The 18,301-nt window shown below is 57.4% G+C and overlaps 1 protein-coding gene across 2 annotated transcripts in view; it reads left to right on the forward strand.

Moving 5' to 3' along the window:
* The window catches only part of CASZ1 (castor zinc finger 1), a 147,533-nt gene that overhangs the window by 90,878 nt on the left and 38,354 nt on the right, over positions 1–18,301 (forward strand). The window contains exons 1-2 of one of the 2 annotated variants that reach the window (XM_029229537.1): positions 2,489–2,679; positions 3,118–3,156. In XM_029229537.1, coding sequence (XP_029085370.1) covers positions 2,631–2,679; positions 3,118–3,156 — 88 coding nt within the window. In that variant the 5' untranslated portion in view covers positions 2,489–2,630. Of the gene's footprint in view, positions 1–2,488; positions 2,680–3,117; positions 3,157–18,301 lie in introns of those variants that run through there. The other variant, XM_029229536.1, reaches the window with a different exon arrangement.

An 18,301-nucleotide genomic window follows, 5' to 3' on the forward strand; every position in this document is an offset into this window, starting at 1 on the left:
CTCCAGCCTTTGTCCACCAGAGGCCCCCAAGTTATTGTGCAGCCAATCCTGTTGGTCCTGCGTGAGTGACTGGAAGGCATGCCCTCCCATGCCCTGACCACCATCAGCAGAAGCCCAGAAGGACATTCAGAGGGAGCCCCTAGGCCGTGTGGGTCACATATGCAGGGAGCTCCCCATACGTGCACATTTCAGATGCACCCAGAAATCACCCTTCTACCCCTAGGTCTTCAGGCTTCCTTCTACATCCCAGTTGCTCAGATGGGGAAGCAGACACTTCAGGATTGGGATTTGGGTTTGACTGACTGCTGTTACAACCCAAAGCTGTAAGCCTTGCTTTGGGGAGTCATGGGTGGGAGAACCCAGCGGCATGTGTGTACCCCAGAGCAGTCCTGGACACTGCAGTGCCCTCTCTGAGATCCCACCTGGGGAGAAGCTCATGGTCCTTGCTGCCTGGTTGCTCGGTGCCAGCAGTTTTTGTACCAGCCTCTGGGGAGCACAGGGCTTGGTTTGTTTAAGGAGCTCTGCTCCCTTGTTCAGGGTTTTAGGACTGGGGGACACTCAGAGCTCCTGGGCCTCTCCAGCTACTCGTCCTCCATAGGCATGGGGCAGGTCTGAAAGGTAGAGGGTTGTGTGACAACCAGGAATGCGGGTTGCCAAGAAGGCAACAGGGAGAGCAGTAGAATGGGGGAGGGATGTTAATCTCCCTGTGAGGCCATTTGGAACTAAAGTGCAATTTAAAAAGTAAATAAGTAAATAAAGGGAGAAGAAAAATAAGGGGAAAGTGGGAAAAAGAGTAGATTGTTAACTCCCTGACTTGCCCCAAGGCCTCCCTGGGCCCTTCCCTTTGCAAAAGAGAAATATTGCAAAAATAGTCCAGTGCCATTTTGCTGAATGCTGCCGGAAGACCAGAGAAAAGAAAACCTGGGTTCTGGTCTCCTCCCCTCATTGAAGGCAGTGTGGCCTCCCCTGAAACAGGAGAGGGGAGGAAGGCAGCAGGGTGGCTGCAGAAGGGACAGACCGAGAGCTGGGGACAGTGAGATCCAGGTACTTCACAAGCAAAACTGCCCACCTTCCTACTCGCCTGCCTCTTTCCTTGCCTCCTACCCAGTGGTTAACTTAGATGACTAAAATTTAAGGAATCTCAACATATCTGGCTGCAGCAGGGACATCTGGGGACCGAAAGATACACCTAAGTGCTTTCTCTGAGGGGAAAGGAGGGCAAGGAGAGAAGTTGCCCTGGTCCAGCGATGAACTGGCAGACAGGAAATGCGGCGATGTCAGAGGGGGCAGGTGGCAGGACGCTGGCTCCTTGGTTGAGGGTTGTCTGTGCCCTGTCTGCCACGGCCCCGCATGGGAGGTGGCAGAGGCAAGAGGGCCGGTTGGCAGCCCAAGTGACAGCGCGGATCCATGGTGGCGGCCCTCGGAGGACGGGCGGCCAAGGCAGGGTGAGGGAGGAAGGAGGTGCCGTCCCCACTGCGGGGCTGGGGGCGGAACTGCGGGGCAGCGGGAGGAGGAAGGCCTGGAAAGCAGTGATGTGGCGCGGAGCCGGGGTCCCCCCGTAATCGGCGTGGGGGCGGGGGAGCCAGGGCTCATTTAAAGGCGAAGCCAAACCAAAGTGGCGCAGCCTTGGGGGTTCCCGCACTCGTGAAGCCTGCGGCGGGCACGGTGTGCGAAACAGCGCGAGGCCGATGCGACTGTTCCCCGGGACACCCAGGCCCAAGGCCCCAGAGTCTTTCCTCTTCAGAGCTAAAAAACACCACCGCCAACAGCAACAGGAAGAGATTCAGGGATGGGGAGGAAACGAAACGCCTGGTACCCGAGCACCCAGAGCCCGGGGAGGGGGGGGGGCGTACCAGGGCGCGCGGCTCGGTGGGCGCGACCCCGCGGCGCTCACACCTGCGCCCGCCGGCGCGGAAAAGTTTGCTCGAATGCGCGCGCCGCGAGCCCTCGGCCGGCCGGCGCCGGGGACTGAGTCCGCGCGGCCGCCATCGAGTCGCGCTCGGCGGGGCTGGAGCGCCGAGGAGAGCGTGCGAGCGCGCGCCCGCCCGCGGCGTCCGGCCAGAGTTGGCGCGGGGGCGCGAGCGCGGGCCGCAGGGTCCTCTCGGACCGCCGCGTCCCCCTCCCGCCTTCCCTCCCTCCAGTCCCCGGGCGCCGAGTCCCCGCCTCCCTCCTCCGAAGTCTAAGGTTTGGGCAATCGCTGAGCCAATAAGGCTGGCCGCCCGGGCCGGTGCGCTGAGGCCGCGCGCACGAGCGTGAGGGAGCGGGCGCGGGGCGAGGGCGCGCGTGTGGACGGACGGAGGCGCGCCTGAAGGAGCGGGCGCGGGGCGGGCGAGCGCGAGCCCATTCACTCCAGCCTCCCGCGGGCGGGCGCGCGCGCGGGCGGGCCGAGCTCTGCTCTTTCACCTGCCGGGGCGGTGCGGGCTGGGCCGGGAGGAGGCGGTACCGCGGCCGCCCTGCCAATCACCTCGGCGCCTGGCAGCGCCCCCGGCCGCTCCCGCCCGCCCGCCTGCCCGCTCCCTCCTGCCAAACTGTTACCCTGAGTGTTACCGTCAGGAGCAATGACATCAGGGCTTTAAAACAACTTGTTATTCGGGGAGTAATCAGTCGCAATTAGGCATTAATTAAGTATTATGAAAGTTGATTATTTAAGTGAATTCGGCTTTCGACTCTCCGACTATGGTGAGTACCGGAGTGGGGCGGGGAGGGCAGGGGGCGCCGCCGCGGGGCTCCGACCCTGGCGCGGGGGCGGGGGCGGCGGGAGCGGGGCCGGGCGCGGGCAGGGGTGCCCCTCGGCCTCGGGGGCCGGCCGGGTCCCCCGACCCGGGCCGCGTCTATAAATAGTTTCTCTTTTAGTTTAATAAACTCGAGAGCAGAGAGGAGCTGCTTTGAGTGTGCAGTGCCGGAGCGCCAGAGAGAGAGGGGCGGGAGGGAGAAACTTTCGCTCTCCCTCCGGGTCTCCCTTCTCATTTCTCCCCCAGGCCCGGGGACTTGACCGCCCCTCGATGGGGGAAGGGTGCGGAGAGCGGAGGGGGAAAGCTGGGGTGGGTAGTGGGGGGCACTGCGAGAGACTAAACAGATTTCTTTTCTTTCCTCTTCTTTTTTTGGCGTTCCTCGAAGAGTTTGGGACCAAAGAGAGGAGAATGGATCTTGGTACAGGTACCGGCCGGTGGGAACCAGGGGTGGCTCTTTCACTTTTCTTTCGGTTCTTTTACGGAAGTTATTATTTTTAGCCCAATGAGGTAGCAGCTGAGCGGGGCGCGGGGGGGTGCTGGTCTGGAGAGGGTCCGGTGCGGGCTGCGCTTCTTGCCTGGGTTTCTGGATCGTGAGGCTTCCGATGATATTATTGTTATTATTTGTTACTTGCTTAGGGACTGTGACTAATTTGATGCTTGTCATTGTGAAAGAACCTAGGGGAGAGGGAGCTGGGGGGCACACAGAGAGAGCATTTAGGGGGTTTTCGTGGGGTTTTTGTTTTTTGTTCTCCGTGTTTTTTGAACGGCTGCGTGTTTTTTCTGTTTTTTTTTTTTTCTTCTCCAGCAAAGATCTCTGTGTACCTGGCTGTGGGGTGTGTGTTTTTATTTTTTTAGTGGGGGATGGTTTAGTTTTTGAAAGCAGCGTCCTGTTGGGAAAGGCGGTTAGTCTGGTTTCGGGGCGACTCTCTCAAGGTAAAGGAATTTAATTTATGTGGGACGAGGCTGTGTCAGATGATCAAGCTGCTTATTATGGCCAATGAGTATTTTTCACCTGAGAATCCGTGGGATGAGGCGGCTGTTATCAGTTCAAAGTGAGGGGCCCAGGACTCTCTCCCATCCCCCTTAACCCCTACCCTGGGAGAGGGTAGACCAAGCAAACTACTGAATTTGGACGTATGGGTTTTGGGGGGCCTAGCATGGCGCCTAGGTTAGGGTTCCACATAGCATAGTGCTGACCTGGAGCAGAGTTTATGCTGAGATTTTGGTGTGTTATTGGTTTTAATCTAATTGTATTCAACATATCTCTTCTCTTCCTATCTGAGGTTCCAATCTGAGTCCAGAGTGAGGTTTACTTTACGTTCTTCAGGCTTTCCCTTAGCCCTCGGTACTGAAATGGAATTTTGACCAGGCCCCTCATGCTAGGCTGACAAGAGCGCTGTCTTCTTGCTAAATGTCTTTAAAAGAAGTCAGTGATAAACAGGTTCATAATTCATTGAGATTGATCTCTGAACCCTTCTGTTTCATTTATAGAAGGTGGTATGGGTGACTGTTAGAGTGGTTGTTTATAATGGCCCAAGTTCATGGTATTGCCCCTTGGGATCCATGGGCTGACATTTGACCTCCTGAAGTCAAAAGGGAGTGGGCAGAGAGGGCAGGAGGCAGCACTAGGGGGCCCAGGATGGGTGACAGGACATGGCAGTGGCTTTGGGAAGGAGAGAAGTGTGTTTGTTGGTGAAGGAATATTAATACTATGTCCAGCCAGGTGTGATCTTGGAGAATTCGATGTGGAGGTCCTGGGAATCTCTGTGCCCAGGAAAGGTGCAACAACCCCTGCTGGGCAAAGTGATTAAGGTGTCTAAGGCCACTGCTGCCACCCTGCCCCTCCCTGCCCTTCACTCCCACAGAGAAGCAGCCCCCCCCACCTCTAGTCAGGTGTCTCATCGCCTCCCTCTCAGGCCCCACCCCCTTTCTTCAGAGATGCCCCCCCCCCCATCCCAGCTAAAAGCAGACCTTAGATGGGCCGGTGGTGGTAATGCACCACCCCCTACCTGGGACAGGTGAGCCTCTGCTTGTGGGCAGGCACAGGGGACCTAGGCATTACTTGGCTGGAAGTCGGGCCCTCAGCTTCCTCCTTCTAACCCAGATGCCAACTGGAGCTGGAGTCCACCCTCCTGCCCTATCCCCACCTGCTGTCGGGGCACGACTCCAAAGCCCTTCTGTAGGGTGTCCCCGACTGGAGAGAGGGCCTCCTGGGCCTGCAGGTGGCAGAACCTCTTGTACCATCTTTCCCAGCGCTTACTTCTCCCAGCCCTCTAGGGACAGGCTCTGGAAACTTTTCCTAGAAGTTAGAAGGGCCTCTGTGGTCAGCTCTGGTCCCTTCCGTAGCTGGAGCAGGGCCCTCCCAGCAGGACCCAGGCCTGGACTCTGGCCACTCAGTGAGAGGAGGTCCAGGGTGTCAAAGTTCTGACTGTTTCCTGGAGAAGTCATCTGGTGATACCATCTCAGCTTTTTCTTCGAACTTGAAAGTTTCCCTTAGTCTCAGAACTTCAGAAGAAAAGCACTTTTTCCCCTCTTCACAAAAAAAGGGAAGCAGGTGGGAGCTCTGAGATCCCCCTCTGAGCCTGTCTCTGGGCTCACTGCCTGCTCATCTTTCCTCAACCTCTGGGATGTACTTCTGCACACAGCCAGGGCCAGGGGCCTCGTTTCTGGCCTGGACTCATTGCTGATGTGATGAGGGGCTCTCTTCTTTTGGGGGACCACAGGCAGCTTCTGCCGAGGGCCTCTCTAGCACAGTACAAGGCTGGAGACACAGGGCCCAAAGGGTTGCTGACACCAGGGACCCAGTAAGCGTTGGGTCGTGGGTTAACATCACTCTGGGTCTAGGTTTTGAAGCATTACAGGGCTTCTCAGGAGGGGACAGCAGAACCTCAAGACCCTCAAGGGCCATGTGGACCCCTTTTCTTCCACCATAGTTCAGCCAAGGGCTGGATCAATCTGGAGGTCTTTAGCAATAAAAAATGCCGATGTCGTCCTAATTCACCAGGCCCCGAGATGACAGCAAATTTACATTTTTTAATTAAACTAGCAGCCAGTTTTTATGAGAGGGGGTTGGGTTATGCAAATCAAATGGTTGTGTACGGAAGATTAGGAGAGTTTGGGAATAAATTCCACAAATGCTAATAAAAAAAAAGGAAAGAGAAAGAAAGGGAGGGAGGGAGGAGAGAGAGGAAGAGAGGAGGACATAGTTCCATTAGGCTCTTTTAGAGTGATTTCCCTGGGGGAGGGAGTCAGGAGGGGGAGGGGAGGAGGGAGGAAGCTTTCAGACACAGGTAAATCCATGCTGCAGTTGGGAAGCTCCCCAGGATCAGGCCCCGCTAGGCTGATTGCTAGGCCCTGAAAAAAACTGGAGGCCAGGGTGAAAAATGGCTTTGAAACAGCAGTAGAGCTTTGAAAAGGAACTTGCCCTTGATTCTTGAGGATCTGGTTGTAATTGCCCCCACTCTCCCTAGGGAGGTCTTGAGGAGAGGGGGAGGGGCTGTCCAGGGCTAGAGATGTCATCAGAGGATCCAGGGTAGGCTCTGCCAGGTAAAGGGCCTAACAGGCAAGAGAGCAAGTTCAAAGGGCTGACCAGGGACCACAGGGGGAGCCATGAGGGGCACCACTGCCCACTTGGCGCTGTGGCTGTAGCTGTGTTGTCAGGGTGAGTCAGGGGGAGGGATCAGTGCTGCTTACTGAGCCAGGCCTGCTTCTTTTTCCCTGGGATAAGCTCTGCTGGGACTCCAGGCCTGGACCCCCTTACATTGCATACAGACCAACCCCACCCCCCGCACCCCACATTGTATCCTGGCCCCAGCCTCGGCTGTGGACGAGGCCAGGAATGATGGGGTCAAGGGAGCTGAGACATGTTGGCTTAGTAGCCTGGTTCTTGGAGTGGGACGTCCACATGCTGGCCACGTGCTTCACGGACACACAGTCTCGAGGAGGGGAGAGGAAAGGCCGCAGGCTTCTTCCAGGCAGTAGCTGACCCCAGAGAGCAAAGAATTTGCCTTCCCCAACCCAAAGTTGCTGCTCTGAGTGTCAACCCACCTCCAGACTCTCAGGACTGCTGTGAGCCACCGGTTCAAGGCCAGGGCCTTGCCAGGAGTGGAGGCTTCTAGGAACCTTGTGGCTCTGGTCACACTGGGGCCTGGGAAGGTTCTTGTGCTGTTTCTGGAGGAAGAGAGTCCATGCTGAGTTTGGGCCAGAGCAGGTTGTCCTCAGTTTTTCTTCCTCGAGCCTTTACTTGGCCAGGTACACCCACTCAACCAGTCTAAGCTGGGGCCGGTCCCTACGGTCAGGTTGGGCATCGGTTTTGCCAGTCTGCTGCAGGGGGTAGGTGCTTCGGTGCCATCTTGGCAGGAAGGAGGAGTCGGAGCCAAGGACAGGATGGGCTGTCTCCAAACTCGCGAGTTTCCTGGTACCGTTCAGAGGCCAGCTGTGACGTTTGGAGGGGCATGAGCATCGGCTGACCTTTAAGGTCTCTGGTTGTCCAGCTCCCAACCTGATTTTACTGAGAGGGTTCAGTGGGGCATCTTGGGGGACGGGTTGAGTGGACGAGGTGAGAAGCACACGTTTGGACCTTCTCTTTGGAACAAAGCATTCGAGACAGGCAGCTCTGGTTTGCGAAGTGGCCCCTTGAACCAGCCCTGGCACTGGTTATAAGATACAGGAGCAAAACTCTGGATATAAGGCCTGCAGTAGCCATTCTCCAACAGGAGGCAGAGGCAGCGAGGGCAGGTCTGAAAGATCCCTAGAGGGACCCCATCCCGGGCCCTTTTTCCCTTGGGGATCAACCAGGGGAACCCATTAACTCTCCTGTCTAAGAAGGGCACTGGGTCCAGTTAGTCAGACTTCTCTGAGGGCTTCGCCGTCACTGCTGGTGTTCCCCCATCCCCCAGAGCCAGGGAATCTGGCTGAGTTGCAGCTTGGGTTTTTATGATGGCAAAATAAAATAAATGGAGGCACCTTTGGAGGGCTGAGTCACGGCAGCAGCATCTCCTCATTAAAGCTGCTGCCCCTGGCTCAAGTCCCTGGGCAGAGGATTGGGTGGGACCCAGGAGGCTGTGGGCCCAGGCTTCTCCTCTTCCTGGACCCTGCCAGGTTAGTGATGCGCCTGACCCCTCCGTCAGCCTCCTCTGGCTGGCCCACTGTTCTTAGAAGAGTCAGACCATTTCTTTACCCCTGTTCCCCACCCTCGCTCTCCCACCCCAGGCCCCAAGGCTTGTCCTTTACACTGCCCTCCCTGAGCTGTTGCTTTTTTTTTTTTTTTTTTGCGGTACGCAGACCTCTCACTGTTGTGGCCTCTCCCGTTGCGGAGCACAGGCTCCGGACGCGCAGGCTCAGCGGCCATGGCTCACGGGTCCAGCCGCTTCGCGGCATGTGGGATCTTCCCGGACCGGGGCACGAACCCGTGTCCCCTGCATCGGCAGGCGGACTCTCAACCACTGCGCCACCAGGGAAGCCCCGCTGAGCTGGTTTTTAAACCCTGACCGCCCAGGCTGCTACCCCATCTCCTCTTGCCCCTCCTTTTCCTTCTCCTCCTTCTCCTCTTCAGGGGGGAAGGAAGTTGCTCTGTAGTAATGACAGCCTGTGGGTCCCCAAGGCAAGCAGCAGCTGTTCCGGGGTAGCTGGGCCAGAGTACAGCAGGAAGAGCAAGGAGCCAGGGAACAGGAGGAGGGCTGGTGGTCCCAGCGAGCGGAGGAGAGGAGGCTGCTTCTCTGGGATTGATTGGAAAAAGTGGCAACTTGGTGGTCCAGCGTTCACCCCTCTGGCTGCCTGACCACAGCGTAGCATCCTCATACCCCAGACTCATCAGGACATATCGTGCCCTGAAGGGGAGGAAATCCCATGCAAGTAGTGAGGTCTGCAATTCAGTAAGCACTGGGGAGCACCCGCTGTAGGAGCTGCAGAAATGAAGGCCGCCTGGTCCTTCCCAGGTTTCTGGGGTCTGTCTGGTGGAGGGAGACAGGTGCGTTTATCTGTCGCACCAGGTGGGCGTGCTGGGGCCGAGAGCCCAGGGAGCTTTGTGAAGGAGTGGCCTTTGAACTTGACAAAGGATGGGAGGTATTGGGACAGATAGAGATAGACAAACGATGTTTCCTGTATCACCCACACCTTCTAGACTTCCACCAGCCTCTTCTCTCTACTGCCTTGTACTCCTCTCCCTCCTCCACCCCACAGCCCACCGCCTCGGCTGCTTCCCATAGTGCAACCACAGTTTTCTGCCTCTTCTGGCCCAGGCCGCCCAGCTCCCTAAAGCCAGACCCTCCTGCCTACCTTCTTGCCCCTCCCCCTTTTCCACCTCACACCCAGTTGGCCCTGGAAAGAGACAAGAGATCAGAGGTTGGCTGGGGGCCTGCTGCTCTGAGCACCTGGTTATACCCATGACATTGGTGTGTCAGGGCAGCACTCAGGCTTCTGTACCCTGCCCCAAGAGACCAAGGCCGGGAACCCTGCTTCTGCTACCGCTTTTTGTAATGGTGACCATTATTAGAGTTAGCTCTGCGTTCACGTCTCCTCCGAGTGTGCGGTACAGGGCTGGTCTCGCGCCTTCCCACTGTGAGTGCTGGTGGAATTGATTGATTCATGGGCCTCTTCGCCAACTCCTCTCCAGCTTCTTAGTGGGGGCAGCAGGAGGCAGGCAGGAAACATTTGGTGATTCCCTTGGGACCTGGGCTTTTGCTCCTCGAGAGCTTTCTACGCCTGGTTTACAGGAAGGAGTGGGGCTGGGGTGAGGGATGACACGAAGGGGGAAAGTGGGCATAAGGATGAAGGTAGGCGTGAGTGGTTGGTGGGGGCCCCATTAGCTGCTAACCATGACCGGGTTTGGGGGCGGGGGGGTCTTGCCGTGAGGTCAGAGTTGCACACGCAGTCTGCTGCCCTGGAGGGGACGGGGGCGGTAGCCAATGGGTGGTCCAGGACGTGGCTGTATCTCCTCCCGTGCCCGTCTCCGTCTCCCCGCAGCAGACCTCGCTATGGCATGCTCCTCCTTTCTAGGTCCTGCTCACGCTCCCAGGACCCCTCCAGCCGGGTACCCGCAGTACAGGGAGTAAGGCCAGAAGGAAGGGTGGCTCGTGCTAAGGCCTACCCCACGCTGCCAGGGCTTTCGGTCTCTGACCCCTGGCGTGGTGTTTGGGCTGCTCCTGAGCGGGCTGTGGGGTCTGTTCTTAGAGCTTCCCACGGGCTGCCTCCTGGGGGCTCTTCTGGATGCGCAGTCCTGGCCAGTGCCAAGGGGCCAAGGCTGAAGTGACGAGGGCCCCTCTTGTAGCCTTCTGACCTGAGGCTTGCTGAGAGCAGGTTGGTCCAGGATGTGGCTTTGGAGCCACACAGACACGTTGTGTGGCTCCAAAGACCAGGGACTCCCAGAGGAAAGCTTCCCGAGTTGGACCTTGACATACGTTGGCCTTTTAGTATAGGGCTTTCTCCATGAACTAAGGGGCCCCTGGAGGCGGGGGGGGGCGGGGGGGAGGAGGGGAATATGCTATGTGAGAGCAGGAGATGCATCGGGTGGGGGACTCCAGCCCAGTGAGAGAGCAGGAGGCATCCAGGAAGCCAGCAGGGAGCGAATTCTAGAACTTTGTGTCATCAGGAAGTGCATCTTCTCCTTGGCATCGCTCTTCCCTCCCTCGAGGCCCGTGCCTCCCTCCTTGCCACCCCTCAGCCAAAGAGCTCGAGGCCCAAGGCCAGCCAGGAGGGCTGCCTGGGAGATAGGGGAGCCTGGGGAGGGATAGACCAGGTGTCCCACTGCCCGGCAGGGGGCGCCCCACTGTATCTGCCCCAGTTCCAGGGACGGGGACATTGGTCCGCGGTCAGCTCCAAGCCTTCTGGCCAAGGGTGAGGGGAGGAGGAGCCTTCCCTCCCCACCCCCAGAGGTTCCTTGGCTGAGTTTGTTTTGCCAGGGTGACCTGTTTAATCATCTCATTTTCTGGTGCCCGTTTATTCCTTGTTTCCACGGTTACGGCCCCATTAAGGGGAGAAGCAATAAGGCAGTGAGTCAAACAGGTAATAAAAACATTAAAGCCCATGTGCACAGAGGAAGGGGGGGCGGGTGGGAAGGGGGCTCAGCGAGGTGAGACGGCCCAGAGAGAAGCAGAGGTAAGAGGCCACTGAGAGAGCTCCTGGCAGGAGGAAACAGAGGGCCGCTCCCCACGCCCCTGCCTCTGGGCTGCGCCCTTTGGGGGCCAAGACCCAGTACGAGCTTAGAGCCATCCCCAGCCCTTGGTCCCCTGGCAACAGGCTGTATGTTGGGAAGTAAAACAGGAAGGAGAAAAGTGAGAGCAACAAAAGCCTCCCCCAGGACTCTGGCCGGCTGGTTGTGTGACCTGTTCGCAGCCTCACACTGTGCGGGTGGGGGATGATTTCTGACACTGTTTCCAGCTCTAGAACTTTTTTCTGCCAACTTTATCAGAAAGCATATTTGTGGTGAGTGCTGCTAACAGGGCCAGTCTGGTGGGTAAATATTCCTGGTGTGGACAGCCCTGTGACCTTGAGAGGGAAGAGCTTGGCAGGGGGGCCAAGGGCATGTAGGGCGAAGAGGCCAAGTGGTCCCAGTGCTGGGTCGGGGGCCTTCCGAGGACGGGTAAGGGGACCCCCGGGGTTAGGTTTGTCCCCAGCAGCACGGGAAGCGACACTTAGCTCAGGCTGAGCAGGGTGACTCTCCCATCGGGGCTGGGCCTGGAGCCCTTGGTGTTGCTCCCGGGGAGGACTGGCTGGCAGGTTCTCCTGTGGCTCCGTGGAGAGGCTGCCCTCTCTCCCTCCCTCTCGGAAGTGGAAGCTGAAAGGAAAGTCAGCCTCTGGCCCGGCCCCTCTGAGCCCAGGGCCACGTGCCTTGGGAGCCTCCTGAGCGTCCCCGCCCTTGAGGTTGACAAGTGAGCAGACTGGGTCAGTGGGGCTGACCGGAGGGGAGAGGGAGAGGCTGGCCAGGAAAAGTGGGGTCAGGTAGGAGCAGCGGGGCATTTAGGTACTTGAGCCACCTCCCCCGCCTGGTGGCTGAGAGGATGGCTCGGGGCCACCCTGTGGCTGGCGAGGACCGTCTTTCTTCTTCTCTCCGGTGTGTTGATCCTTTGCAAACTTGCAGAGGTCTGTGTATCCAGTTATTAATTTCAAAGTTGATTTCTGACTGGACAGGGAGAGAAGAAGGTCTGGGGAATGGGGGAAACCCTCTGGCTGGGAAGTGTGTCTTGGGAACAGGCCTAAATGAGTTAATATTCCGATCAAACAATTAAAAATAGAAAATGCTCCCCCGGCACCAGCTGCTGAGGCTTTTCAGCAACTGTCACCAGTAGGTTCACGGGGCAGGTGGTGCTAGAGAGGAGTGTTTTCACAAACAGCAAATATCAGAGATGACGGTGTGCCCCCCACTTCCCTCCCAGGACCCAGGAGAGTTGTTTAGGGGCTCCCAGTTCTCCTTGAACTCCCCTCCGGGGCCGGGAGCCAGGGGTCTGTGCAGCTTCAGGGCTGCCCTTCTCCTCTCCAGGGCCCGGCCGCAGCGGTGAAGTCATCGCCAGATGCCTGGGTAATTGCTTTAAGAATCTAACTTAAAATAAGATGAAAACTTATATTCCTGGGTAAGGAGTAATTTCCCATCGAATAGTAAATTAATGAAAGGATTATACCAGCGGGCCTGGCCGGGAGGCCGTGCTCATCTGATAAATCCAAGTGGCTTGGACAAAACAGTTCTGGACCAAGGGGCTCCCCTGAACCTCAGGCCAGGCCCTGCTTCCTGGCTCCTCTGGGGCTCCGCCCTGGCCTGCTGAGTTGAGAGGACACGTTCCATGTATGCTCAGGGTCCCCTTCAATGACGGGGACCAGCTTTTCAAATCCCCAAGGTGGGAGGGGCTCCAGTCTGACCTCCCACCCCACGTGGGCAGTGCACCGAGGAGGTGGAGCACTTCTCTTGACACCCAAGAAGGAGGGGCTTCGGGAGCAGTTTCCAGCTGTCACTCCATGTGGTCAGCAATGTAGTGACTGCCCGCCCTGGTTTGCCCAGGACTGGAAAGACCCATGGCCCATGAACCCCCTCAAGCTTGGAGTCAGAAGAATGGGCTTATTGACGCAGCCCCTCCCTCAGGGTCCTGGCGAGCCTGAGCACCTGAACTAGAATAGTCTCAGCCCAGGACGGGTTACTTAACAATTGGCGCCACCGAAAACCGCCTGGCTCCGGCTCCGTGGGCTGCGTTCAGCCAGGTGCATGTGGACTCGAGCGGGTGTGCACACACACCTCCCCAGGCACGACAGGCCACTGCCTGAAAACCTCTGCTGGGCATAGGAAAGGCCTTGCAGCTGAGGCCCCACTCCTCCCCACCCTGTTAACACTGAGCCCCCTCCCCCCGTAGTGGAAGGGGTGCAACATGCAGAATCATGACGGCAGAAACCCCGTGAGTTTACCCAGTGCCCTCCTTCCAAGAGACTCCAGGCACACCACACCTACTATCCATTTCTTCTCATCAATTCCCTCGGAAAAAGACACAGGGAGTTGTCCCGTTTCACCAGTGGGGAAACAGGAGGCCCAGAGACACTTAGGGATTTGTTCCCAAATGCAGGGAGACAGACCCAGAGTAGGGCTTCCCCAAGGACCGTTCCAGTGGCAGCGTGGAGCGGAGGCCACTTTCAGCCCTGGTTATTGACTGTGCTGCCTGGCCCACATCCCCATCTCTGGGCTCCACCTATATCCCAGCTGTAACACGTGGACGCATCCCCGGGCCTTCCCTGCGAGGTAAAAGGCAATTGTTGATGCAAATGCATTTTGAACTTTTTGAAGGGAGCCTCCTCTAAAAGCATTCATTATTGCCTACCTCCTGAGAAAGGGGTGCTCCCGTCTGTTTGCAGGGAAGCAGCAAAGGGGAGTTGAAAAACATTCTGACTTGTTTCTGTAGAAATGGGAATGAATGGACTGGACAAAGCGTTCTTCAGGAAGAAAGTCTGAATGAACGGGCATTCTCCTGGGATGCATGTTTGTCAGATATGTTTCTGTGTAAGCGTGGATTTTGTTGGAAGGAAAGATCGGGAGACCCTTGCAGCTCAGCTCACCACTGGCCCTCACTGCTTCTAGAAGTAACGGGGCTACCTCGGGAACTGTACAGGATCAACTTGCTGCTCTGCAGACAGCTAGCTGTCCCTGCATGGGGTTTGCGTCTGGGGGCTGTGTTGAGTTTGTGTAGGTGTCATCTGAGAGAGGACCCAGCCCTTTGCCTGGTGTTAACCATACCATGCTTTCAGGGGTGGGGAACAGCCAGGTGTTCTTGGGAAGACACGTGCTGCTTGAGTGGCCTACTCCACCCTCCCACCCCAGAGGGAGGAATTATGGGGCAGTAGGACTGAGAATTCCTAGTCTAAACAACCTAGCAAAGCGTGCTCCGAGAGAGAGCCAAGCCAGAACCACAGATGGTGTGATCCAGGATTGTAACTGGAAGGATGGTGGCTTTGAATGTTAGATGTTATGTGGCAGTTGCTGTTCAAGCAGACAGATCGGTGAATTCCAGGCTGCAGGGATTCTGAGCGGGCCCTCCTTTATTTATCTTCTCTTCCACCCAGGGTGGGGGGACAGGAGTGGATTAGACAGAAGGGACAGGCAGCCCTAGAAAGGCAGGTGGAAGGAGCACGAGAAAGGTAGTCAGCCTGGGAGCACCCTGGCTCTGGCCACTTGAAACATACCATCCCCGGCCAGAGGTCCTAGCCCCTTGCTAGGACCATATGGGTCCCTTTCCTTGGCCTGCCTGATAGGAAGGGTCACTTTGGGGCTCCTGGGAGACCTTCAGATGGATGGCAAATGGAGCTCCTCCATTGAGACCCTGAGGCGGGACCAAGAAGGAGATGGGGATGTTTTCTGTTTCCGGGTGTCTTGGGGGCCCAGGGGCAGATTGAGACCAGGCTCCTTGCAGGGAAGGTGTTAACAAACAGCAGGTGATTAAACATGACAAGCGGTGACATTTCTGTGCAGGGTTCTCAGTCCCGGCAATGCCAAGAATGAAGCTATAAACCCTGACATTTTGTGTTATGCACTGAGGTTTTTAATAGACCTCTCTCCCTCTTACCCAGTCAACTTCTCTTCCCCTCCCTCGCCTCCCCTCACTGTACCTGCTGCTCCCACAGAAACCTCCTGCCTCCCCATCCAGCCTGGCCTCCTGGAGCCTTCCTGGGCCCTCTGGTTCTGGGTGTCTCTGCAGGTCTCTGGCCTCTCCCTCCACTCGTCCTCAGGGCCCTTTCCCTCGACTGCTGGGCTGGGCATTCACTGCCCTCCAAGTCTCTCCGTTTTCTTTGATCTTTCCTGTTGCCCCATGCCCCCTCCCCCATCCTTCACTCCCTCACCTCCTTTTTTTGGGTCCTGATCTCACAGCCTCACCCTTTGCTGCGGCTGTCCCAGTTGTCTGCAATGGCAGGTGGCTGTCCCCGTGCCCTCTGTGTGTTAACATTTTCAGACGGACTTGATAGTGGGGGGAAGGGAGATCGTGGGGGTTGGGATGGGATTTTTCCCTCATCTTTTTTTCAATTTCCTTTTCTCCTTTTTTGGGACAGAGACAGGAGTAGCGGGAGAGAATTGCACTGTACTACAAACAGTTGCTGGATTTATTCAGCAAGGGCCTGGCCGGCAACAGTTGTTCCTCTCCCAGAGAAATGTGGGAACAACTGGGGCTTCTTTTGTTCTCCAGGCAGAGCCCTGCGAAGGGCATTTGGAGGTGAGCCTGAGGCTCAAGAGGGCCAGAGACCCAAAAGAAGGGGTTTCAGACTCAGTCCCACCCAGTCCTACCCTCGCAGATAGGAAAGGTCCTGGAGCTCCACAGGGCTTGGTAGAGAAGTCAGGCCACACCCCCAATCCCAGCTCTACCCCTTATGAACTTGAGAAGCACTTAGTTTTCTGTATCCGTTCAGTAAATATTTATTGGGTCAGGCGCTGTGCTAAAACAGTGGTCCCCTCCCGCAGATCTTGCAGTTTAGCTAAATAGAGGGGTCATTAACCAAGTTATATTACAGAAGTGCTATCTAAGGGAGCAGGGTGTGATGAGAGGGCAGAGGAAGGGGGCCCTGCAGTTTGCAGGGCTTCCCAGAAGAAGTAAAATTTCAACCGGGACCCCTGAGGGATGCATAGGAGGAGGGATAGCCAGGCCCAAGTCGAAGGAGTGTTTCCTGAGTTGAAGGAGTGAGTGGGGCAAGAGGCAGGTGCTCCCGCGCCACAGGTGCTGGCTGGCAGGCTGGAGATGGGGGGGACCCTCACCACCCCACTGTGGCTGTGCCCCTTCGAGCTCTGGGCAGCTGACCCGGAACTTGCTCTGCCAGCCACCCTTCTACCAACTCGGCTGTCTGTGCCAGGCATGGTGCATCAGGGTCAGAGCCAGAAGTCAGCTCAGCTCCGCCCCAGGGGGAGGGAGAGTGACCAGGAAGTGTGTAAGTGCCCCCGAGGGCTGCTCCTGCCTTTCCTGGGCTCCCTAGCCTACTCTGCTGATGACTCACGGAAGAGAGGGCAGGAGAGAGGATGCAGCCCTGCGTGGAGGGAAGAGTGGCTGGAGGAACAGGAGCCCAGCGGGCCGCCCCCCTTTCCTTCTGCACCTGCTAGCCTCCCAGGCAGAGCCTGGGCCTGGACACCAGGAAGCCTTCCTGGAACTCACAGTTGGCCTCCCCTCTGTGCCCTCAGTGGCGTGGGGAATGCTTTGGAGCTGGTGTGTCTTCCCCATCAGAATCTGAGCTCCCTGATACCTGAAACCTTTCTCTCTGGATCCCTAGGGCCAGCGGGGACAGTGCCCATAAGGTACTTGGGATGTATTTGAGAAACTCATCTGACCCAGGAAGAGGAGGACTTGGGTTAAATAACCCTTAGCGCAAGATCCACGAGGAGCCTGCAGACTGACCGTGGGTCCCTGGTGTCCAGGAAGACTGGCTCCAGGTTCTGGTCCAGGTTCAGCTACTTCACCCAAGCCCAGAATCCTTCAGCCATAGCGATGGGGCAGCCCTAAAGCCTGCTCCCTGGAAGGGCCTCACTGAGAGCTTCCAGAGTCAGACCCAGGACACCCCACCTCCATGCGGGTCCCCTGAGAGGGAGGACCAGGTTGGCTTCCTGTCCCCATAGAGGGTCTAGGGCAGGTTTCAGCCATAAATCCCCTTCCTCACCCCATCCCAGTCCTGCCTTCCTGCCAGACTTGGCCTGAGTCCCACATGCTACCCCTTGTCATCCAATTCCCAGCGTCCAGCCAAGATCCCGCGAAGGGCCCAGAGGCCCAGCCTTTCTTGGCCCTCAGCATCTCAGAGGGAGGGGGCGTGCCGAAAGGGGAGGCGAGGGGAGTCCCAGAGCCCGGACTTGGCCCTCTGCCCCTGTAGATCCGGAGCCAGGTTTTACTGTAATCTTTACATCCTGTTGCAGATCCTTAATCAGCTGGAGCCCAGGTTGGGCTGGACCCTGTGGTGACACTCAGGGCTGTAGCCTGGAAAACCTGAAGTGGAGCTTCCGGAGTTGAGGTTGGGGGCTGTGAGGAGGAGGCGGAGGGAGAGAAGGGAGCTGGTGCAGGCACAGGATGTGGACAGAGCCCAGGCCTGCCACCCACCCGACCCAGGCTGGGGGTGGAGGAGCAGAGCAGCTGTTGCAGGCTGGGAACCGGGGATACGGGAGGATGAGCAGGGGCCCACATGGGGCCCCCTGGAGAACACGGGAGTCTGTGGGGGCCGCCATGTTGCCTGTTAGCACCATGGAGACAGCTGGCCCTGGAGTCGCTCTGATAGTGAGCAGGGTCTTAGCCAGGAAACAGCAGAGAGGTGACCCTGGATGATGTTGGTTCCAGGGGTCTTTACCTACTGGGCCTAAGTCCAAGGCTAGAAGTGGTCCTGCTCTGCTGGGAGCTCTGCCTCGTGAGGAGGGATGAGGCAGAGAGCCCAGGAGAACTGTCTGCCCTGGGTTGGGAGCAGCAGAGGCCCCTTAGCAGGGTAGCAGGATCCCAGGATCGTCCCTCCTTTTGCCGGGGGCAGCCCAACCCTGGCAGTCCAGCCCAGCTCTGCAGTCCCTGCATGAATCAGGGGAAGAGTTGGGGGCAGCGGGGGAGTGTACCCCTTCTAGACCTCACCTCTTTCAGCCCAAGGAGCAAGGATGGAGGAGAATGAGGGGAAATGCATAGGCCAGAGATAGCCGTGGAGCGGAAGCCAGGAGTGGGCTGGCTGGCAGCGGGCGGGCACATGGGCGTCTGTCCTGCCAGGGGCCCAGGCTGGCTATGCAGACAGCCTCTTTTCTATATGGAAATGAAGAATTTAGGCTAATGGAGCTCAACCATCTCTAATTTTGCGATGGCAGGAGGATTTTGATTGAAAGTAATTAAGCAAGCTAGCTGTAAAATTAATTAAAGCAAAAGGGGGGGATTTTTTATTGGATTGGATAGCGATATAGCGTCTGTCAGGCGGGGGACGGATGGGGGTGACCTGAATCCTCTGCCCTCCCCCCTCCCACTCGGGACGTTTATGTCACTTTAATCTCCTTACAGCGGCTGCTGTGCATTTGTTTGAAATAATCAAGGAAATATGGTCAGAAATTGTCAGCTTTCAGATCTAATTTACCTGACGGCCCCTGCGCGAGCCAGCATGGCCCAGGGAGTGAG

The sequence above is a fragment of the Monodon monoceros genome, unplaced genomic scaffold (genome assembly GCF_005190385.1).
Source record: "Monodon monoceros isolate NGI ecotype Baffin Bay Population unplaced genomic scaffold, NGI_Narwhal_1 Super_Scaffold_18, whole genome shotgun sequence".
In the NCBI taxonomy this organism is placed as follows: Eukaryota; Metazoa; Chordata; class Mammalia; order Artiodactyla; family Monodontidae; genus Monodon; species Monodon monoceros.